We start from the raw sequence: 21,754 nt of genomic DNA on the forward strand, positions 1-21,754 counted from the left end.
GACCCTTTTTAAACTCACATCAAACTTTTTAAAGTGAAGAAGCCAGAAACTTAACAGGGAGGAGAATTTAAAACTATATAAACTATTGAGTTACTTATGCTAGCAGTAACTATTAAAACTTGATTTTATTTTGTCTTTTGGTATTGCTTGCACACTGCATACGACTGCCAAAGCTAGTCTTAAAAATTGCACATAAAGTTCATCAGCTGAAAAGCAGAGATAATCCATTAGAAACAATTTGCTTGTAATGCCACGAGTGGTGTGTAGGAATTGATTGTCAGATGTGAGGGTCCAAGTCTTGAAGTCTGCAGGTTTTGGATGCTTGAGGTTACTGTAGTGAAGCGTAAGAATGCTACAAGATTACTGTTTGTTGCTGTTTATTTATGAGCTCTGACTGATACAGGGAGACTGGATAAGAAAGAACAGCCCATCATGTTACTCCTTCTGTGAGATACGATGCTAATGAACAAGGCAGGCTGTAGTCAACTGCACATTATTCAGCTCAAACAGATATAATACAATGCATTTAACAAATAAATTCATAAATAAAAGTTACTGTGGTTACCTAATGCAACTTAATTGATCCTCTATTAAGTATTTATCACTAAAAATGGAATGCTTAATTTTTTTTTTAATAGACCCACGGAATAACTTAAATTGAAATGTGCCTCTAGAGGTCACCCCTTACTTAGAGAACATCTGATGGGATCAGGTTGCTGAGGGCTGTACCCAGTCTTGCTGTTTCATAAGAAAACCTAGTCTGGTGTTTTATAACTACCGTGGTTATAAAACAAATCAATAAAATATCATAACATAACGAGAGCTTTCTGTGTACGAACCTGTATTTGTTGCCTCCTGCTACACAACTTAGAGGAGCTTGCCTCCACCTTTCCTGCACCCTCTGATGGGACAGCTGAGGAACAGCAAGGCCGCAACGAAGCCATCTCTTTTTGAGGCCCGGCACACGAGCTCTCAGCCTCACCCCATACTTTGGTAGTCAGCTCTCCGGCCTCTCTGAGACACTTCTGCCAACCCCACACCACCCGGCGGATAACCAAATGCTCGGCCAGGGTACCGAAGCACACACTCAGAAGCCCGACTCAGGGCAGCTCCAGCCCGCCAAGCCTTCGCCCACACCTAAGATGGCCGCCGCCAGCCTTCCGCCCGACCCGCGCCGTGCCCGGCTCTAAGATGGCGGCCGCACTCTTTCTATCCCTTCCCTGCGCACGCTCACCCGGCCCCGCCGCAGCGCGCGGGCCGCTGACGTCGCTTCCTCTTGTGCAGCAGCCATTTTGTCTTTCCGTTGCTGCTGCTGCCCGAGCTTCTCCCTCCCTCCCGCCGCCGCTGGCCGCGAAACTCCAGTTCCCCCTCAGGCCCGGCTCCCGCCGCCTGCCCGTCCCCCCCCACCCCGCTACGCCCGGGGGCAGCCGGCGCCCACCGCGCCACACGCGGATCCCCGCAGCCCTTGGCACCCCTCTCCCGGGGTCCACCGCACGCGGCCGGCCCCGGGAGCGGGAGCCCGGCCCCGCAGCCCCCTCATCTCGCCATGTCCAGCGAGGAGAGCTACCTGGCCATCCTCCGCTACCTCACCAACGAGCGGGAGCCCTACGCGCCGGGCACGGAAGGCAACGCCAAGCGGAAGATCCGCAAAGCGGCCGCCTGCTACGTGGTCCGCGGCGGGACCCTCTACTACCAGCGGCGGCAGCGGGACCAGCAGCGCTTCACCGAGCTCGAGGTGGTGCTGCAGGCCGAGCGCCGCGCCCGCCTCATCCGCGCCGCCCACCTGGCGCCCGACGGCGCACACCGCACCCGCCTGCAGACCTGGCAGGGGCTGTCGCAGAAGTACTGGTGGCGAGGTGAGCGCGGGGGGCACCCGCGGGGACGGCGCTGCCGCGCGTAGCCGTGCTCGTCGCCGTGGGGACGCTGAGAGGCAGTGCCTGCGTGCTCCGCCGCCTCGCGGCTGGCGCTTTGGGAGCGGAAGACTTTGCCCTTCAGAAGGGGATGTGTCGTGAGAGGGCCCCAGCTTGGTGCTTCTCAAGGCTCCGTTGGCCTTAGGTCGGTCTTTAGGATGTCGGCCTCGCTGTCTTAGATGCGCCAGCAGCATCGCTGTTGAGTGTGGTTGTTGCACTCACTGTTACATTTGCCTGTTTCCTTCCAATGAGAAGCTGCATGCACAGAGCTAACCCCCAGCTGGGAGCAGAGTGATGTCACAGCAGTTAGAAACAGTGCTGCACTAACATCAATAATTCTCAGTCATAGCTTTCTTGCAGCTGAGCCAGCAGCTTGGGATCTGTGTTCCCTATGGAGCTGGTGTTCTACTTTCAATCTGAGGTATCCATTAAACAAATCTCTAGCTTCTCGGTTGCCCAGGGCCTGCTTTCTGTTCGTCCTGCTTCTCTCGTTTTGCTTTTTTTCAGCTGTCAGTAAGCAAATCATAGAATGGCTTAGCTCGGAAGACACAGATCATTGAGCTGTGGGCAGGGCTACGACTTACGAGATTAGGGCCCAGTGCCCCATCCATCTGGGCCTTGAATGGTTCCAGAGATGGGGAATCTACAGTTTTGCTGGGCAACCTGTACCAGTGCCTCACTACGCTCTGAATAGATAATTTTTCCCTAACATCTGCCCTTGCAACTTTAGTTTTCTGTGTCTTGATTTGTAGGCTTCATACTCTAGCTGCAGCCCATCCTTCCAGTCCAGATCTTTTTGAGTTGAAGGTCTTTAATGTGAAAAAGAATTTGGAGTCTCCAAGTTGATAGATGCATTCTGAATGATGGTCTCCTTGCCTTTGTGTAGGTTCTCATTGTCTGCCCAACATCAAACTGTTGTGGCATCTGCTGCTATCCTAGGCACCCATCCATCCATGCATTCTTAACGGACTTCAGTTTATCTTCTGTTTGTCGGAGTAGGGCATTCTGTAGCTTAATTTGTATAATTTATCTTATTTCTCTTAGAATGGTAAAGTTCACACCTAGCTTTAAATTTGTGCATTGTATTTTTTCTCTCTGTGAAGACAGTGCTTTCCCTGCTGTGATGATCCTCTCTTGGTGTTAGGGCACAGCAGCTTTCACTCATCCATCATTCCTAGGTTGACGCTGACCTACTGGGGCTGCAGCTGGGAACCAATGGGCTGGAATGTGGCCCGGGGTTGAGAATGGTATTAGAAGTGGGATCTGCAGATAGGAGACCTCATGTCCTGCCCAGGTTTTAGCTGGAATCAAGGAAACATAAACCATGTCTGAAATGTGTTTTCATGTCTTGTGTTGCTTGAGGTCTGCACTTTGCCAGTCCTTAACAGGAATGCGTATCTAACATGGCATATTCCACAACAGTATGAGCAGCATGAAGCTAATGCAGTGTCAGCCAAGGTTCTGGGATGTGATAGACTTTGAAGCATAAAGGAATGGGTTCTATGGGCTCTTATGCTGTCCTTGTGGAGAAAATGAATTTGGGTTCAAAACTGTACTCTAGAATGCCTTCATGTCTCAAAGGTGACACTGAGGTTAGGAACTGTTGAGTATCCAAAATTACTTGGTTACATCTCATAAAGTACTGGAGGGAAGAACTTCTTTAAACTTCTAGATTCTAAGCAGCTGACTTAAATGTGTGTTAATTATACATACCAATGTCATTGCCTGTAATTCAGTTGGTCCCAGTTTTGCAAGAGCCTTTACATAAGCTTTTAAATTCTTGTCCTCTTTAGTGAAGACAAAGGGAGATCTAATTTGCGTGGAACTAATTGCAGGATCCATTTACAGCTTTTGTTGTCTTGGGATTCTTATAATGAATATGTAAATAGAAGTATTTTTCCTAGCTTAAAAATAATACAGTAATGTTATAGACAGAACTGGTATAAAGAGAAAGGATAGAGAACTGACTTAATTTTTCTTAAAAAATCATTTCATATATTTTTGCTAATCACATTTTTAATTATGTTTTTAAGGTGAATTACATGAAGATTAGAAACCTAATTAACTTCTGTTAATTTTCCTTAGGTATTCTTAAGCAGGTTAAAGATTACATTAAAGAATGCAGCAAGTGCCAAGAAAAGCTAGATCGTTCTAGATCTCTGTCAGATCCTTCAGAAATGCTGGAAGAGCTCGGACTGGATGTAAAATCTCATGAAGACAGTAATGAAACAGATGATGAAGTGAGTAATGCGGCATCAATCCCAGCTGCGTCCCCAAAGCCTGTGAAGAAGAAGCCAATAGCAAAACATGAGCTTGTATTTGTAAGTACCATTGTTTACATCTGAATGTATTTAAGATATTAATGCATTTCTAGTTGTATATCGATTTTCTGTTGCTGTTATAATCTGGTCATGATAAGATGACATATGATTGGCAAAAATATTCAGTGTGTGGAAGCAGGTGACTGGTGTGTGTGACGTGAAACAAGTGATAGTAGGTGGCCTTTGGAAAATAAAATGACTTTAATTTCTGTATATACATGTGAGACTTGAGGGAAAATGAACTGCAGAAGTGAAGCATTCCATATAAGATTCTCATGATATTTGTATCTGTTACTTAATAAACTATGTTATATTTATATACAAAATTTTAGATGCTGGTAAGCAGGGGTTCACATGTGTAAAAGCTACTGAATCTAGAAGCAGTTTCGTGTTGCAGCTTTGAAAAATGCAGTAAAGGAATTGATTGGATACGTCTTCCTATGTTTCCTGTTTGTTTTAACTGTTTTGAAGGAGGGTGAGATTTGGTATGCCTAAAGAAAGAGAATGACAGTAAGATTATACAGTCTTGAACTACTTTTATGGTTGCAGCAAATAATTGTCTTTGTGTTTCAGTACGAATGCTTAAAGAATGTAATGCCTAAATGTAATGAAGTTCTCATAATGTTGTTTGTGGCAGGTTGACAGTAAGGGCCTTGTGAAGCAGTCATCTTCCAAACATTGTCTGTCAGTCTTAAACCAACTGAATCAACAGAGGCTTTCCAATCAGTTCTGTGATGTGACTCTGCTGATTGAAGGAGAGGAGTACAAAGCTCACAAATCTGTCTTGGCAGCCAACAGCGAGTACTTCCGAGAGCTCTTCATTGAGAAGGGAGCTGTCACTAGTCATGAAGCTGTAGTGGATCTGTCAGGTGAATTGTTGTGGGTTTCAAAGATAGGAATTGTAATGTATGAAGTAAGGTGTACAGTATTTGCTGTAATCTCTTCTGAGTGTTTGAGACAACCAAATACTGTATCTTGCCTTTTTTTTTCCTTCTCTTAATCTCCAAGTATTCTGTATGCATTTAATGCTTCAGCGATCGCTCTGGTTTTGCATATCTGATCTCCCATATTGAATTGACAATGGAATTCCATCTCCTAAACTCTTAGAATCTTTGGTTTCTTGTTTTTAGCTTGTTTACATGCATTTTCTTATGTTAGTCCCAGACTGTAAATGTTAGAAGACGTGAAGAAGGGATGTTCACTGGCTTCTCAACAAATTGAGAAGCAAATACTAAATTGTCTTGTGTCTGGAAAAAATAGCTACCCATATTTTTGCTTCTTTCTCAAATCTTTGTTTCTTTGAAGATGGGAGATGGTCCAAAAATAAATGTTCAAAAAATAGCTTTGTAGTGATGAAGAATATTGTACAGAACTTGCATGTGTTCCATTCTTTTCCTGGTGGTTTCTCAACCATCTCTGTCTTTGCATGAACAATAGACATGAATGAACATATATGATGTATTAGATGTATGATTTATTGAACTGTGGGAAGTTATACCAAATGCTTCTTTGCAAGCTTTTGTTTATCTTTTTTTTCCCCACTGGCCACTTTTTAGCCTTATTTTTCTGCAGCTTCAGTTGTTACTTAACTCTTAATTACTTAATTACTTTCTGAATGTAGCATCCAGAAAGACTTGTAGCATCCAGAAATACTTAAATTAGGATTAATTTGCTTCAAAGATATTCAAACAATCATCTTAAGAATTCTATTGTGAAACAACTTCTGTTCTGCTTATTGAAAAAGTTGTCTATCCATGAACAAAATATATAAGGAGGATGTTTTTGTTTAAGCGATGATGATTTGGGTTTGAGTAGAGGGGCTTCGTGTGGGTATGTTTCACTCTAAATTTCAGACTTAACTGTATCAAAGATGAACTGATGTATCTGTCATGGGGTATTTTGGTGTAACTGGGGGGTCATCAGTGTTTGCTCTAATCTTCTGTTTTGTTCTTGGTAGGGTTTTGCAAGTCAAGTTTCCTTCCACTACTGGAATTTGCTTATACTTCAGAATTAACTTTCGACTTCTGCAGTATGGCAGAACTGGCCATGCTTGCCCGGCATCTCCTCATGTCAGAGGTTCTTGAAATCTGTGAGAATGTTCACAAACAGATGGAGGAGAAACAAATTACAGTGTACCAAAAGGGAGATATTCAAACAGTAGAATCAACACAGAATTTAACAGAGCAAACTGCAGTTGAGATGGCTCCTGTGGACAGTGTTGAGCAGCCACTGCCAGTAGAGCTGGCGGCCAGTGAAGTAACAGCAACTGTGAATGGAGCTCCTTCTTCTGTTGAGCCAGAGGAAAAAGCAAAATCCCAGCCTGGCGTCCCACCCCCAGGGCCTGTGGAGGGCTGTCCTGATGATCTTTCAAAGCCTGTGGAGCAATCTGAAGCAATTGAAAATGGTGTCAAAATGCAGCTGGTAGAGAGGGTTTCAAATAGCCCTATGTCTGCCAGGCAGCCTGAGCCATCAGTTCTGGAAGCCATGGATACGGAAAGTCCATTGGAAAAGGAGACAGATGAAAATGAGAATTGTAAAGTAAACGCAGAGACTGTTTCTGAAGACTCCTCAGAAATGCTCAAGGAAAAGCACGGCAGGCAAAGTAGAGAACAGAGCCTTTCGGCCTCGCCACCGGAAAGCTTGGCTTCCAGCCAGGATGACACTTACAAGAGTAAGCTTCGGCAGCGGTCTGTTAGTGAAGGTGGATACATCAGGTTGCATAAAGGAATCGAGAAGAAACTGCAGAACAGAAAGACAAATCCTAAATCTGCAATACAGCAGGTATTCTTCTGTTTCGGCCTTTTTGTGGTCATTTGTTTCCAAATCAATTTGAAAAGACTGTTTCTCATTTCCAAGCACTGTCCAGCAAATGTTTTAAGTGGTTTTTTTTTTTTATTGAGAAATCAACATTACTGCAAACTGAAGTAACTTAATATGTGGCCGTTGTTGGGGGGGAGTATCAAAACTGTTTCCAGATTGGAGATTTTTTGAATGCTTGCTATTCTTAGCCTACCTTGAGTATCACCTTCATAGCTTCCTATGGTTGGACGGAAGGTGTATCTACTTCCTCAAACTCTTAATGACCTGCAAATTTATTTCTTAGGTGGCACATGTATATGTCAGTGATAGACAAATATGTAGATATATAGATCCATTACTGAAGTCAGGCCTACATCTTTTAAGACTCACATCCTAAGTAGGCAGTCGTAAATCACAATGATCCAGCGCTGCTACCTTTAGATTGGGACTGGTTATTGTAATGAAAAAAGGAGTAGTGATATTAATAAACAAGCACTCAGACACAGTAAATGCTTAGTAGCTGAATATATATATATTTTTTCTTTTAATGAAACAGGGGTCTTATTCTGTCCCGTTCAGGAGCCTTTACTGTTTTTGGTGTACATGGTTATATGACATTGATCTCAGTGAGTATTAGGCGTTTTTTGTTGTCGATTGTTTTTGTGAGAGAGTAGCCTAGAATCATAGAATGGTTTGGATTGGAAAGGACCTTTAGGATCATCTAGTTCCACCCTTCTACTATAGGCAGGGACACCTCCCACTAAACCATGTTGCTTAAAGCCCCATCCAGCACGGCCTTGAATACTTCCAGGAAGGGGGCATCCACAACCTCACCCTGCAACTTGTTTTGGTGTTTCACCACCCTCACAGCAAAGAATTTCTTCCTGATACCTAGTCTACCCTCTCCCAGTTTAAAACCATTTTCCTTCATCCTGTTGCTACCTGCCCTTATTAAAAGTCCCTCCCCAGCTTTCCTGTAGGCCCCCCTCATGTACTGGAAGGGTACTGTAAGTCCCCCCCAGAGCCTTCACTAGCTTGAAGAGCCTCAGTTCTCCTAGCCTGTCTTGCAGGGGAGGTGCTCCTGTCCTCTGATCATTTCCATGGCCCTACTTTGGACATACACTAACAGCTCAATGTCCTTCTTGTGCTGGGTGTCCCAGAACTGGATACAGAACTCCAGGTGGGGTCTCACAAGAACAGAGTAGAGGGGCAGTATCACCTCCTTCAAACTCCTCTTGATGCAGCCCAGGATACAGTTGGCTTTCTGGGCTGCAAGCACACATTGCTGGCTCGTGTTGAGTCGCTCATCAACTGACATCCCCAAATCCTTCTCAGGGCTGCTTTCAAGCCATTCCCCACCCAGTCTGTGTCTTTGGTTGTGATTGCCCTGACCCAGGTGCAGGACCTTCCACTTGGCCTTATTGAACTTCGCAAAGTTGGCATGAGCCCACTTCTCAAGCCTGTCCAGATTCCTCAGGATGGCATTCCTTCCCTCTGGTGTGTCAACTGCACCACTCAGCTTGGTGTTGTCTGCAAACTTGCCGAGGGTGCACTTGATCCCACTGTGCACATTGCCTACTAAGATGTTAAATCACACTGGTCCCAGTACTGATCCCTGAGGTACACCACTTGTCACTGGTCTCCAATTGGGCACTGAGCCATTGACTGCAACTTTGGAGTATGTCCATCCAGCCAATTCCTTATCCAGCGAATGATCCATCCATCAAATCCATTTTTCTCCAGTTTGGTTATGAGGATGTCAGGTATGTCAGTGTCAAATGCTTTGCACAAGTCCAGGTAGATGATGTCGGTTGCCCTTCCTTTATCCACTGGTGCTGTAAGTCCATCATAAAAGGCCACCAATTTAGTCAGGCATGACTTACCCTTGGTGAAGCCATGTTGGTTACCACCAATCACTTTGTCTTTATTTTCCGTGTGCCTTAGTAGGGCCTTCAGTAGGATCTGCTCCATGATCTTGCCAGGCATGGAGGTGAGATGACTGACCTAAAATTCCCTGAATCTTTTTTTTTTCCCTTCTTGAAAATGGGGGTTATGTTTCCCCTTTTTCAGTCAGTGGGAACTTCGCCAGACTGCCATGATCTTTCAAATATGATGGATAGTGGCTTAGCAACTTCATCTGTTGATTTCCTTAGAACCAATGGAAGGATCTCAGTAGGTCCTGTGAATTTCACAGAATCACAGAATTGTAGGGGTTGGAAGGGACCTCCAGAGATCATCGAGTCCAACTCCCCTGCCAAAGCACCTTCAGGTTCTTTAGATGGTCTCGAACCTGATGTTCACTTACACAAGCAGATCTTCCTTCTCCTAGTCCTTCCCTCTGCTTTCTGCAGCTTGGGTCGAATGGCTAGAGCCCTTGCTGGTGAAGACTGAGGCAAAAAAGTCTTTGAACACCTCAGTTTTCTCCATATCACCCATGACCAGGTCTCTAGTTTCCTTCTGGAGAGGGCCTGCATCTTCCCTGGGCTTCTTTTATCACTGATACATGTGATATGTAAATTTTTTCTTGTTCCTCTTTCTGCCCATGGCTAGATTTAATTCTATCTGGGCATTAGCTTTTCTAACCTGATCCCTGGACAAATTCTTTGTAGTCCTCCCAGGTAATTCATTCCTGCTTCGACTCCCTATAGGCTTTCTTTTTGTGCTTAATTAAGTCCAGGAGCTTTTTGTTGATGCGTGGAGGCCTTTTGGCATTCTTGCTTGCCTTCTTTTTTCTCAGGATGCACTGCTTCTGGGCTTGGAGGAGTTGGTCCTTAAATACTGGCCAGCTTTCTTGTGCCCCTCTTCCCTCCAGGGCTTTATCCCATGTCACCCTGCCAATCAGTTCCCTGAAGAGTTCAAAGTTTGCTCTCCTGAAGTCCAGAGTAGCAAGCTTGCTGCACATCACCTTTGTTGCTCTAAGGATCTTGAACTCTACCATTTCGTGGTCACTGCAGCCTAGGGCTGCCCTTGAGCTTAATGTTACTCACCAGCCCTTCCACATTGGTGAGGACAAGGTCCAGCATAGCACCTTTTCTTGTGGGTTCTTGTAGTATCACTTGGAAGAGGAAGTTATCAACACATTCCAGGAACCTCTTTGATGTCTGGTGCCCTGCTGTGTTGTCTTTCCAACAGATATTGAGGGTAGTTGAAGTCTCCCATGAGGACCATGTTTTGTGAATGTGAAGCTACTCCTATCTGTTTACAGGGGGCCTCATCCACTTTGGTCTTCCTCATCGAGTGGCCTGTAGCAGACCTCCACTACAATGTCTCTTTCCCCTGCCTTCCCTTTAACCCTAACCCTTAAGCTCTGTCAGCTCTTTGTCTGTCCCTAGGTGGAGTTCCATGGACTCCAGCTGGTTGTTGATGTGATAACACCCCTCCCCTTCTCCCCTGCTTGTCTTTCATGAAGAGTTTATACTGAGCAATTCCTCCCAGTCATGGGAGACATCCCACCATATCTCAGTGATGCCAATGACATCATAGCCCTGTAGGCACACACGTGTCTGCAGCTCTCTGCTTGTTCCCCATGCTTTGTGTATTAGTGTACAGGCTTTTGAGTTGGGCTCCTATTGAGGCTGATGTACCAATTGCAGTGCTATTCCCTTAGCATATGTGGAATGGCAGCAGTGGGTAGTAGTCTGTGGGATGTACAAGGTCTGGCAGCCTCTCTGTCCCACCCCTGATGAGTAAGCTTTGCTTTATTCATTCCACTTCACTGCATGTTACATCTTTCCAGTGTTCTGTGAAGTCCTTCCATGGTAGATCTACCAGTCCCAGGCTCAGATGTGTAATTTGTTATTGTTATCCTAGCAGATGGTAGCATTAGCATCTGTTAACAGGTTAAGAAGTTAAAGCCAAGGTACTGAAACTAGGACAGTCAAAATATACCGAGTGCTATATTTGTGACTTTGGGGTTTTTTCTGTTTTTGGAGGGGCGTTATCTTGAAGGTAATTTCAGGAGAAGCTTTGCGTAACTTACTTGGCAGATTTTACGTTCCTGCCCTTGACAGAGGAATGTTTTAAATAATTGTTCAAATTTATTTAATTTGAGTCAAAAATGGGTTTCTGCTTTCATAATCGATTTCATAGTTTTGCATTTTTGTTTTGTGCTTGACTCAACTCCCCACATGGTGCTGGATGTTTTATGAGGATTAGCAAAGAACCATTCCTTCCTGAGGTCCCAATTTTGATACTGGAAGAATAACATGGCAGAGAAATTACAGCAAAAAATACTTGTAATAATTGCAGTTGGCATGGAGATGTCAGGGATAAAGCATGAATTTTCGAAGCTCTTACTGATCATCTACCAGTACTGCCTAACGAGAAAGTTAGAACACCCTTAACTGGAAGTAACTTTGCTTAAATATTGTAAATTTATTTACAGGTTGTGACTAACTCTTCTCATTAGCTGGTAAGAATGATTGAAGCCAGTTTTTTTTTTCCTGTAATTTGATGACTTCTGAAATAAATCCTGAAAGGGGATGTTGGATTTAAAGAAATAGTTGGAAACGTTTGGTAGAAGTTATGATGGGAAGTATTCGTGGTTCCTCTCTGTGTGTCCCTTAGTTTGCACTTAGCCAAGCTAGGTTACTTAGTTACTCAGGGCTGAAGGATTAGTTGTCTCTGGAGTCAGTTAATTATAATCAGATCACAGTAGGGAAAAATGGTCCTGTTTTAAAACCCACAATAGCTGTAAACAGAAAACTACTGGAAAGTGATGCCCTATAAGCGTAAACTAAGCAAGACTGGTTGATGTTACAGTGACAAAAAAAAATAAGCTTTAGTGCTGACTTTCAGAGGAAGTATGAATTGTACTGTAATAAAGTTCATTCACAGGTTATGCTTTCCTGATGTAGGTTGCCATGAAGCTGGTTCAGAGAGGGAAAAAAATGAAACAGCCCAAAAGAGAGACCACAGAAAATAATGAAGTGGAAGCTCAGCACAAATGCACTGAGTGTGGAATGGTGTTCCAGCGACGCTATGCACTCATCATGCACACACTGAAGCATGAAAGGTCTAAAGACTACAAGTGCCCAGTAAGTTCTTTGTCCGTAACCTTGCTATTAAAAGTCATTCAGTAATAACATTCATAATTATTTTTCTTGTCTCTTTTAGTATGTGCTTTTATTTTCCTCATAGATGTTAGAGACAGATGGAGCCTTGATCTGAATAGGTAGAATTCAGTGCAGCCACATGGACATGCTCCCATGTCACATGATGCTCTCAGGCACACTGTTGTTCATAGTGCTGGGGTGGGTTTTCCTCCTTGCCATAGCAGTACATCTGCAACTATATTTAGAGTAGCTTGCAAGTTGGAGCATTATTGGGAAGCTATCAGCACTTCTTCACTTAGCTATGAAATTCACCATTTAATTAACCAGAGATAAAATGTCTATAGGAGTCAAGCTGTAGACCTACCTGATCAGATTACTACTCTTAAAATCCTCGCTCTAGCTTTTTTGAAATTAATTTTAAATGTTAAAGCAAAGTAAAGTTGTAATGTTTTCTTTTTCAGTTGTGTAAAAAAGAATTCCAGTATGGTGCCTCCCTGCGAGCCCATCTTGTCCGACACACGCGCAAGACTGAGGTGAATGCTGCAGCTGATGGTGTGGAAGAGACAGGCGTGTCCTCAGTGAAAGGGAGAACTAAGCGCGAGTTCATATGCGATATATGTGGGAGAACTCTGCCTAAGCTCTATTCTCTCAGGATACATATGCTCAAACATACTGGTGTAAAACCACATGCTTGCAAGGTAAAGAGAAAAATATTTTACTATTGACTCTCTGTTCTAAAAAAATAGATTAATCGTAGAATGGCCTGGGTTGAAAAGGACCACAATGATCATCTGGTTTCAACCCCCCTGCTGTGTGCAGGGTCGCCAACCAGCAGCCCAGGCTGCCCAGAGCCACATCCAGCCTGGCCTTGAATGCCTCCAGGGATGGGGCATCCACAGCCTCCTTGGGCAACCTGTTCAGTGCATCACCACCTCTGTGTGAAAAACTTCCTCCTGATAGCTAACCTAAACCTACCCTGTCTCAGTTTAAGACCATTCTGCCTTGTCCTTTCGATTCTTGCCCTTGTAAACAGTTGTTCCACCTCCTGCTTATACGCGCTTCCTTCAAGTACTGGAAGATCACAGTGAGGTCTCCCCAGAGCCTTCCCTTTTCCAAGCTAAACAATCCCAGTTCCCTCAACCTTTCCTCATAGGAGAGGTGCTCCAGCCCTCTGATCATTACAGAACGGAGAAAATACTGTAACATTCCTGATGATATTTCTTGTAGTCCAAAACTGAGAAGTAGAATTGAACTAGATATGGGATCTTGAAAATTAATGTTCTCAGTCTAGAATATGTATTCGCTTGAGCGTTCCTGTTTTTAACAGACTTGTTTTGCTACGTGTGAGATATTGCAAGCTTGGTCATTCTAGTTCCTAAGAAATCCAGGAGTTTTTTCTGTTTGAAGATAACAGCTTTTCAAATCAGCTGTGTTTTAAGTATTGAGTTTTATTTGTTTTTGGATCTGGATTTCTTTTCAGGTTTGTGGAAAGACCTTTACATATAAGCATGGATTAAAAATGCACTTAGCTCTTCACGAAGTACAGAAACAGTTCAAGTGTGATTTGTGTGAGAAGTCCTTTGTCACAAAAAGAAGCCTTCAAGAACATGTGAGCATTCATACTGGTAAGTGAGAAGGAAGAGGAGCCTTTTACTTTGGATGGCTTTTGTATGCTGGTGAACGCTAACATTGCTCTTCAGTGTGAAAGGTACTGTTGGAAATAATTAGTTCTTCCCTTTGGTCAGCCTGTTGACCTAGAGGTAATCAGTCATTTTGCATTCCCTCTCTGGGCATATTTCACTATAGCTGAAGGTTAATATGCAAATACTATATATGAGAACAAGGAGTCACGTTTAGTCTGTTGCTATGTTGTTGTTGTTTATGCCTATATTATATTGGTTCAACAGAGACAGACAAGGGGATGGAATATTTCAGAGCACTTTGTACACTTTTGGTCTGTACTTTCAGAGGACAACTTGCTAAGTTAAATTTCTTCAGAATCCGTGTATGTTTTACAATATTTTCTGTACTAATTAAACATTCATAAAGAAAGAAGATACTATCTGCTGCTCTTCTAAATTTTTTCAGTAAAAGACAGATATTTTTAGTCAGTATGAGAAATATGCTTCAGTTCTTATTCCTACTTTTAAATACCTTACATCTTATGCCATGAAAGTGGAAAACAATGTGTTATTTGTATAGTCTGCAACCTGTAGGTGTTCTCATCCCTTCAGATAAATTCCAGGAGAAGAAAATAATGCTTTCACAAAGCATTCCAGAGAGATGGAGGCTTGTCTTTGTAACATGCCTGGTTTTGTTTTTGTCAGGAGAATCCAAGTATCTTTGCACCATCTGTGGAAAATCTTTCCATAGGGCATCAGGACTCAGTAAACACATAAAGAAACACCAACCAAAGCCTGAAGTTCGTGGATATCAGTGTACTCAGTAAGTTGTTCCGTGGTGTTGTTTTTTTATTAAGATTAAAAGCAGTTCCTGTTTGAAACACAGCTGTTTGTTTGCCTGCAATAGGACTTGTAAAGTGCTAAATAATAATAATTTAAAAAGAAAAATTGAGAAAAAGGCTTTTGTTAATACATATTTTGGAGAGAGAAAACATTTTTTAACTAGTCTCCTGCAATCATGTTGTAATGTTGTTGTATACACCATACAGTACGTTGAGCAAATGTTGTATCAGTATTGATGACCCTACATTGGAATGCTAAGACCTTTACCTCTGCAGGTGTGAAAAGAGTTTCTATGAAGCTAGAGATCTCCGTCAGCATATGAATAAACATTTAGATGTGAAGCCATTTCAGTGCCAGTTCTGTGGAAAATGTTACAGTTGGAAGAAAGATTGGTATTCTCATGTGAAGTCTCACTCTGTCACAGACCCTTATAGGTAAGAGGAAATGTACTTAACTGAAATATACGAGATTATACAGTTCCACAGCCCTAAATTAGTCAGAAGGAACTGTCTAGTCTGTGGTAAAAATGCTAATTGTTTGTCCTTGACTGGAGCCTTGAGTTTTTGGGAATGGATGGATGATTTCAAATCAGCTGGTCAAACTGGTAATTTGCTGGCACAACCCTGGGGCTAATACATAAGAAGTCATAAGAGGATAAATGTGTTTAGTTTAGAAATGCTTTGTATGTGATCTTGCTGCTCTGGAGTGGGAAGTGGAAGCTTTGTGGCTGTGAATAGGAGAAAATATGGCTTTCACATTTTTAATTATGGAATTACCTGTCATAGGAAGCAGCATTCCCATTAAACTTTACCTACATTAATTAAAGTTCAGTTTTTGTTCAAGCAACTTAAGAGAAGCATAGGATAATGGCTCTGACAGATCTCCTATTTAACACGTTCTAGGTGTAATGTGTGTGGTAAAGAATTTTATGAGAAGGCTTTGTACAGAAGACATGTGAAGAAAGCCACGCATGGGAAAAAAGGAAGAGCAAAACAAAACCTGGAACGAGTTTGTGAGCATTGTGGAAGAAAATTCACACAGCTCCGGGAGTATAGGAGACACATGAACAATCATCAAGGTATGTAGAAAGCAGGCAGTCAGCACATTCCCCAGCCCCTAAAAATGTTGCAAAGAGATTATCGTGAGTTTTCACTGAATCTGTCTGTCCTGTGATGCAGGAGACACAGAAATTCTTATAGATTGGCCAGTTAGTTTTAGGCTTGTCCTAATTAGTTAACTTGCTTGCAGTGATTCCCAGAAGTGGCTGTTGGGATCTTTCTAAAACTACGGTAGCATGGGGACAGTACTAATTTGTCTTTCTGAAGCTTTAATGGAAAAGGAATCCTTTATTTCTTTTAGAAATGATAAAAAGCAGTGTATCTGGCAAAGGTTTGTATGTAGTAGTTTGGAATGGCACGCAGTTAACAAAACATTTCTAAGTCGAGAGAACTGTTGGCTTGAATTTAGAAAAGGAACCACTGGAAATTGGTCACCTTCCTGATTTATTACAAGGTTATAAAAACTTCACATCCCATGCAGTATTTCAATGTATGCAGAGTGAGGGAGGAGGAAAAAAGCTGTAGATGGCCTTAGAAGCTAACTAGAATAAGTGCTGATTTGATGAGAGGTGTGTTTAAAAAGATGTACAGAAACGGGGTGTAACTGGGAATATAAGTGACACTATTAAGAGAAACATCATTTCCAAAGAGCATCACAAAAACAGTCACATTTGCTTTAAATTAAGCAGCCACATGTAATAGGGAAACTGCGTGAAAAGGAATGTTATAAGGGAATTTCTGGGAAGTAACACTAGTTTGTGAAGAGCACCTGTGGAAAGGAAAATCTTAATGTCTGGTCCTTGCATTATACTGCATTACCGAAGGGGTAAGTGAGATCCTGTTCTTGTACGGAAAAAGTAAGCTTAAAAGAAAGCTTCTAAGATTTCTGTTGTCCCCCTGTCATTTCTCATTGTTTTACAAAGGCTGAGACAGCTTTGCTTTGCTTTTGAGAACAGGTGTGAAGCCATTTGAATGTCTCACTTGCGGAGTCGCCTGGGCTGATGCACGCTCCCTGAAGCGCCACGTGAGGACGCACACTGGAGAACGACCGTATGTCTGCCCGGTTTGCAACGAAGCTTACATCGATGCCCGGACGCTAAGAAAGCATATGACCAAGTTTCACAGGGACTATGTGCCCTGTAAAATAATGCTGGAAAAAGATACTCTTCAGTTCCATAACCAGGGAACGCAGGTGGAGCACGCCATCAGCATTTTAGCAGCAGACATGCAGGAACAAGAAACTGAGATTAGTGTTGGTGGTGAGGAGATCGAAACTGTGGTGGTGACTGGAGACACGCTTGAAGCAATCGAAGCAGTTGCAACTACTGAGCAATGCTCATCAGTCTCTACTCTTTCTGACCAAAGCATCATGCAGGTGGTAAATTATGTACTTGCACAGCAGCAAGGACAGAAAATGGCTGAACTTACTCAGGCCATGGAAACTGTAGAAGTAGAAGTAGCCCATGTTACGGAGACAGAGTGAATAGAGCCTGTAAGAGAGAGCGAGGGGGCCAAAGTCTTACCATGTGGGGCAGCCAGGCTTTAGCTGGGTATCCAAGACTTATGGTGATACCTGTTCTCAAACAGTTAATCCCCTATACTGAATTTCTGGGCTATGAAATATTGCACTGTGTGCTACAGAGAAAAAGTTTAAATGCTTCAGTTTAGGCCAGTACTTTGAAGGCAGAAATGTCTGTACTGGTCTGGTTTTGTTTTTTTTTTTTTTTTTTAAAAAAAAAAGGTTGGACTAATATTATTTCCTGGATAAGTATCGTGCTGTAAATTTAAACACATGTACAAAGAAGCTGCACTAAAACCTAGAAACATACAGTAATTGATAACTTTTGTTTAATGTGCATTTCATCAAGTTTGTCAGCAAATTGCCAGAGTTGGGTTCCATCTCTTGCCCGAAACAAGGCAATGATGAAATGCTTCAGCTGTGCTTTGTGTCTGACTTAAAGAGGCTTTTGTCTTTTGGCAGTTGTGACATCTGCAATCAGTGAATCCCAGTTTTGCAGGAGTTATTTATATTCCAAGTCAGTGGGCAGCAGGTCCAAGGTTCCAAAAAAACTAATGGGCACGACTGTTCTGATGTCTGAGGGTGTGGTACTCTGAGATGAGGAAAACAAATTCACTGGAAGACAGCCCATTTCAGAGATATTACTCTACGGTAAACTGCCTTTCATCTTTTAAGTGAGGAGCTTACACCTCATCCTCTATTATGTTTAGGTGAATAATGTTGAGATGTGTAAAGGAACTGTTATTCTGTGTATCCAAAGCGGGTAACTTAGTGACAGATATATTTCTGCATTAAATTTGATACAGAAAGTTGTAAGTGAAAGGGATGTAACGGCACATTTCTTTGAGAATGGGCATATTTTTGTACTGAAGGAGTCCTTCTACTTATGATCTGATTTGGTATCTTGCTGATGGGAGGAGCTCTGACAATTCCCAAATGGGGGACACAGCAGTATCAGGGTAGAGAATTACGAGTATCTCAGTATCATGTAATAAATTGGTCTTAATGTCTTCTGGAGACTGGTAATTTTATTGCTGCTGCTGTAACAAATGCTAGGGCAAGCTAATTACCTAGTGTTATACTATGTGGATTGAAAAATTCTTACTAGGTTTTCGTACTAGAAAGCTTGACTCACAGCAATGCTTGGCCCCTAGTTGAAATGTCTGTGATTTAGTACTATGTACTGTATGCATCTCAAGGTGTGGGTTCTTTCATTTTTTAAGTTCTTTTTAAACAACAAATGTGTCTGGTTGGAGATGATGGGATGTATTTGAACAGTCAGAACTGTGTTCTTTAAATTAGTCCCTCTAGCATTGTCAAATGCTTTCCAATTTTGGCCAGCAGCAGCAGCGTACCCATGGAAGCCTGGAACACTGTCGAGTACAATTGGTAAATGAAGTTAGATGTGTGTATCTCTGTATCCATGAAAAAGATCCACTGAGGAGCACTGCAGAATCCATGATAAAGTAACCACTTCATTTGAATGAGTATTTTTACCTCATCACACTTAACTATGAGCATCTGCTTACGAAGCTACAGCACACTGTTCATTTTCTATTTTACAAGCATGCAGATAAGCAGTGTTGACCTTTTTTTTCTTAAGTTAATCTAAGTTCCTGCCTTGGATTTGTGTTAATCTGTGGATGACCATTTCAGAGGTGTGAAGGTCATCCTGCAGAGAAGTAATGTCATCATTTATATATCCTGCAGCCTTTAGAAGTATGGGGTTTGTTTTTTCTTTTTTTTTTTTTTCTGGCTGCCCAATTGAGTAAAACTAAGAGGAATACTTTGGGGAAAAAGTACTGCTAGCTGTAACGCTTCAATTTTTGTATGGTAAAGGAATCTTGAGATAGCCATCCTGCTATAAATTATAAAGACATAGGTAAATTAACAGTTCTTACTGCCATTATGATGAGAAAAGAATAGACTGCTAGGTAATCTGTAAAACTTACTCCAGTGTTTGTATCTGACAAATAATTATGTATTAAGTGATGAAATGTCAAGGAAATACAGCTGTAAATAATGCTAGAACATGATTTGTATATTTAGTGTGTTATCTTACAAAGAATATTATTGGCACCTCAGTTTAATCTTTTAATCTTTGGTGCATTAATTTATTTGCCCAGCATATGGTAAAAACAGAAATTTCGGAGCCTGCTTTAACTGATGTGATGGCCTGCCATTAAAATAAATAATAATAAAAAAAATAAAAAACCACCTGAAAAGGTGGTTCATAAGGGAAACTCAGACAGGAATATCAAAGCTGAACATTGGGACATCCCTTTCCTGACGTACTGTGCCTTGCCTTTTCAGAATGGCATGAAGTTAGCAGGGGCTGTGGATGCCTGTTTTGCTGTTCCTGTGTTTGTACAGTTGCCTTATGTTTTTCTTTAGATTTCTTAAGCTCTTAATTTAAGATTCTCCCACAGCCTATTTGAAGACTGCTAATAATGCAGTTGATATTATTTAAGTTGATTTTTTTTAAAAAATAAAGCTCCTAAGATGTATCCATTTATATTCCTAGTAATAAATTCTTGTACATAATTTGATCTGTAAACTATACTGTTTTTATTTAGTGTTTGATGTATAAAGTTACGGTTTCTGTCATTAAATAAATCCAGTATTGTCAGAAATTATTCTCTTAAGCAACTTTTTTTCTGTGGAAAAGGTTTGACTTATTCCTTCTCTGTATTCTGCCATCTACATTGGTTCCTTCAAAAGTAATGCTTCCACAAACGCAGAAAGCAGGTAACGCTTTGGTGGAGCACATTCTCAGCTACCAAACATTTTTCAGCATAGTCACCACCACTAGCTATGCATTTTCACTAGCAGTGAACAAGAGCCACACTCATGAAAATCTGCACCAGCAGCGGTGCCCCACTGTGTTTCATGGCTGCTATGACTGCACTGTTGCTAGAAAATAGGAAAATGTTGCCCATGTGGTCCATCTTTCATTGCCCTGAACAGATGGAAGTCAGAAGTGCCAAATCTGACCTATACATTGCATGTGGTAGGACAAGCAATTTGCTCCACAGTCTTCTAACTGATATGGAAGCGTGGTGTTACTGTGTTGCAAGAGAAAGGTGGTCATCTTCTCTGACCTGACTGAGCTTAGTCAGCATTGATGGTTGTGGTTCCAGAAAATCCAGGACTCTTTCCTACCTCAAAAGGCAATGAATGACTGTACTCACTGACTGCTGCATATTGAACTTCTTTGATGGGGAATTCACTTGTTGCCACTCCACAATGCTTTCTTGAGTTTGATTTGTAGTGCTCATACCATGTCTCATTACCTGTAATGATGGGATCCAGGAAACGGTCATCTTCAGCTTTCTTTCTGTTCTTTATGTTCCTATGTGAGCATTTTTGGGACCTACCTGGCAGGGACTTTGTGACATTTCAACATTTTTCCAATGCACTGAAGCTGACGTTCAGCTCCATGCACAGTTCCCTGGTTGTAATCTGCTCGTTTGTGTGGAGATGACTGAAAATACTTTGTGGTATGACAGCTGTGCATGGCCATCCAGAACACGGCTCATCTTTCACGTTGCTGTTGCTACTGCTGAAATGTACCACGCACTGCCTCACTGTGCTCACATCCACTGTTTGGTTTCCATCAATGTCCAGCAAGTGTTGATGGATGTCCATGGGTGCTGTTTTTTCTGCATGGAGGAATTCAGTTTTACTTCAAACACACTCCCGTGTCAGCTGTCATTCTGTCAGACCCCCCTCTACTGCCATCTGTCACAGCAACATGGAAGAGAATATTGGTGGGAAGGTCCCACCCTACTGCCATACCACCATCTGCTTCTGACGTTGTGGGCCAACATAACAACATAGGAGGCATTACTTTTGGAGCAGCCCTCATCCGTACACCTAGGAAGCTGTTCCATATTGTTCATTTATCACCTATGTTCAACTTTTGCTGAAGTTAAATAAACTTGTACACGGATAGGAAAACCAGTGCATTCCTAAATGAAGTGTTAGGACATGGGCAGACTAGAGCACAACAAGCACTGTATAAATGTATACTGTGCCTGTGTTTAACACTGCTACCCAGGAGGAAGCATCGTGTGGCACTTATGGCTTTGCCCCTATTCTGGGCTGGGAAGCTCTCCAGCATCACTCCTGCCTGAAGGACATTAGTTGTACAGCTGCCTTCTCATTACTGCTAGCAACTTAAGGCAATGCTGGTGTTGCAGAAGAGCCAGCTTTGTTGTTGTTTTGTTCCTGGGGAGGTTGTTTTGTTGGGACTCATTTGTTGGTTTTGTTTATCCTGCTCCCTAATGGAAACACTAGGACTTGGGCACATCGACCCTTAGCATTTTGGCACATTAGGTAACTCCTCTGCGAGCCCACGCAGGAATCTAGACGACATCAGAAGTACACGTATCAAAACTGGGGTTTCAAAAGGCTGAGTACACAAGGACTAACATGGCCTAGCAATGAACAAATACTATTCAGTAAGGCTGCAACTGTAGATTTAAAAATTAAAAACCACAAGTGACGTGTGGAGAACTTTCCCTGCCCTTTCATTTGAACCAGAATCACATCACTCCTGGCTGTTAAACGAAGAGCTGTGAAGAGCTGTGCATACCTAAAGCATTGGAACTGTGTACCTACTTAGC

General features: G+C 42.3%; 1 protein-coding gene across 1 annotated transcript; it reads left to right on the forward strand.

Annotated features, from left to right (window-relative positions):
* The first annotated feature begins 1,546 nt into the window (after nt 1-1,546).
* ZBTB11 (zinc finger and BTB domain containing 11) lies at nt 1,547-19,759 on the forward strand. Its single transcript, XM_042868065.1, has 11 exons — nt 1,547-1,856; nt 3,996-4,231; nt 4,869-5,100; nt 6,189-7,012; nt 11,887-12,066; nt 12,546-12,782; nt 13,565-13,709; nt 14,412-14,529; nt 14,825-14,983; nt 15,452-15,627; nt 16,564-19,759. The coding sequence occupies exons 1-11, from the start codon at nt 1,547-1,549 to the stop codon at nt 17,088-17,090; spliced, it is 3,144 nt and encodes a 1,047-aa protein (XP_042723999.1). The 3' UTR covers nt 17,091-19,759.
* Nucleotides 19,760-21,754: the final 1,995 nt, after the last annotated feature.

This window comes from Lagopus leucura, unplaced genomic scaffold (assembly GCF_019238085.1).
Source record: "Lagopus leucura isolate 7727_CA_CO unplaced genomic scaffold, USGS_WTPT01 Super-Scaffold_100001, whole genome shotgun sequence".
NCBI lineage: Eukaryota > Metazoa > Chordata > Aves > Galliformes > Phasianidae > Lagopus > Lagopus leucura.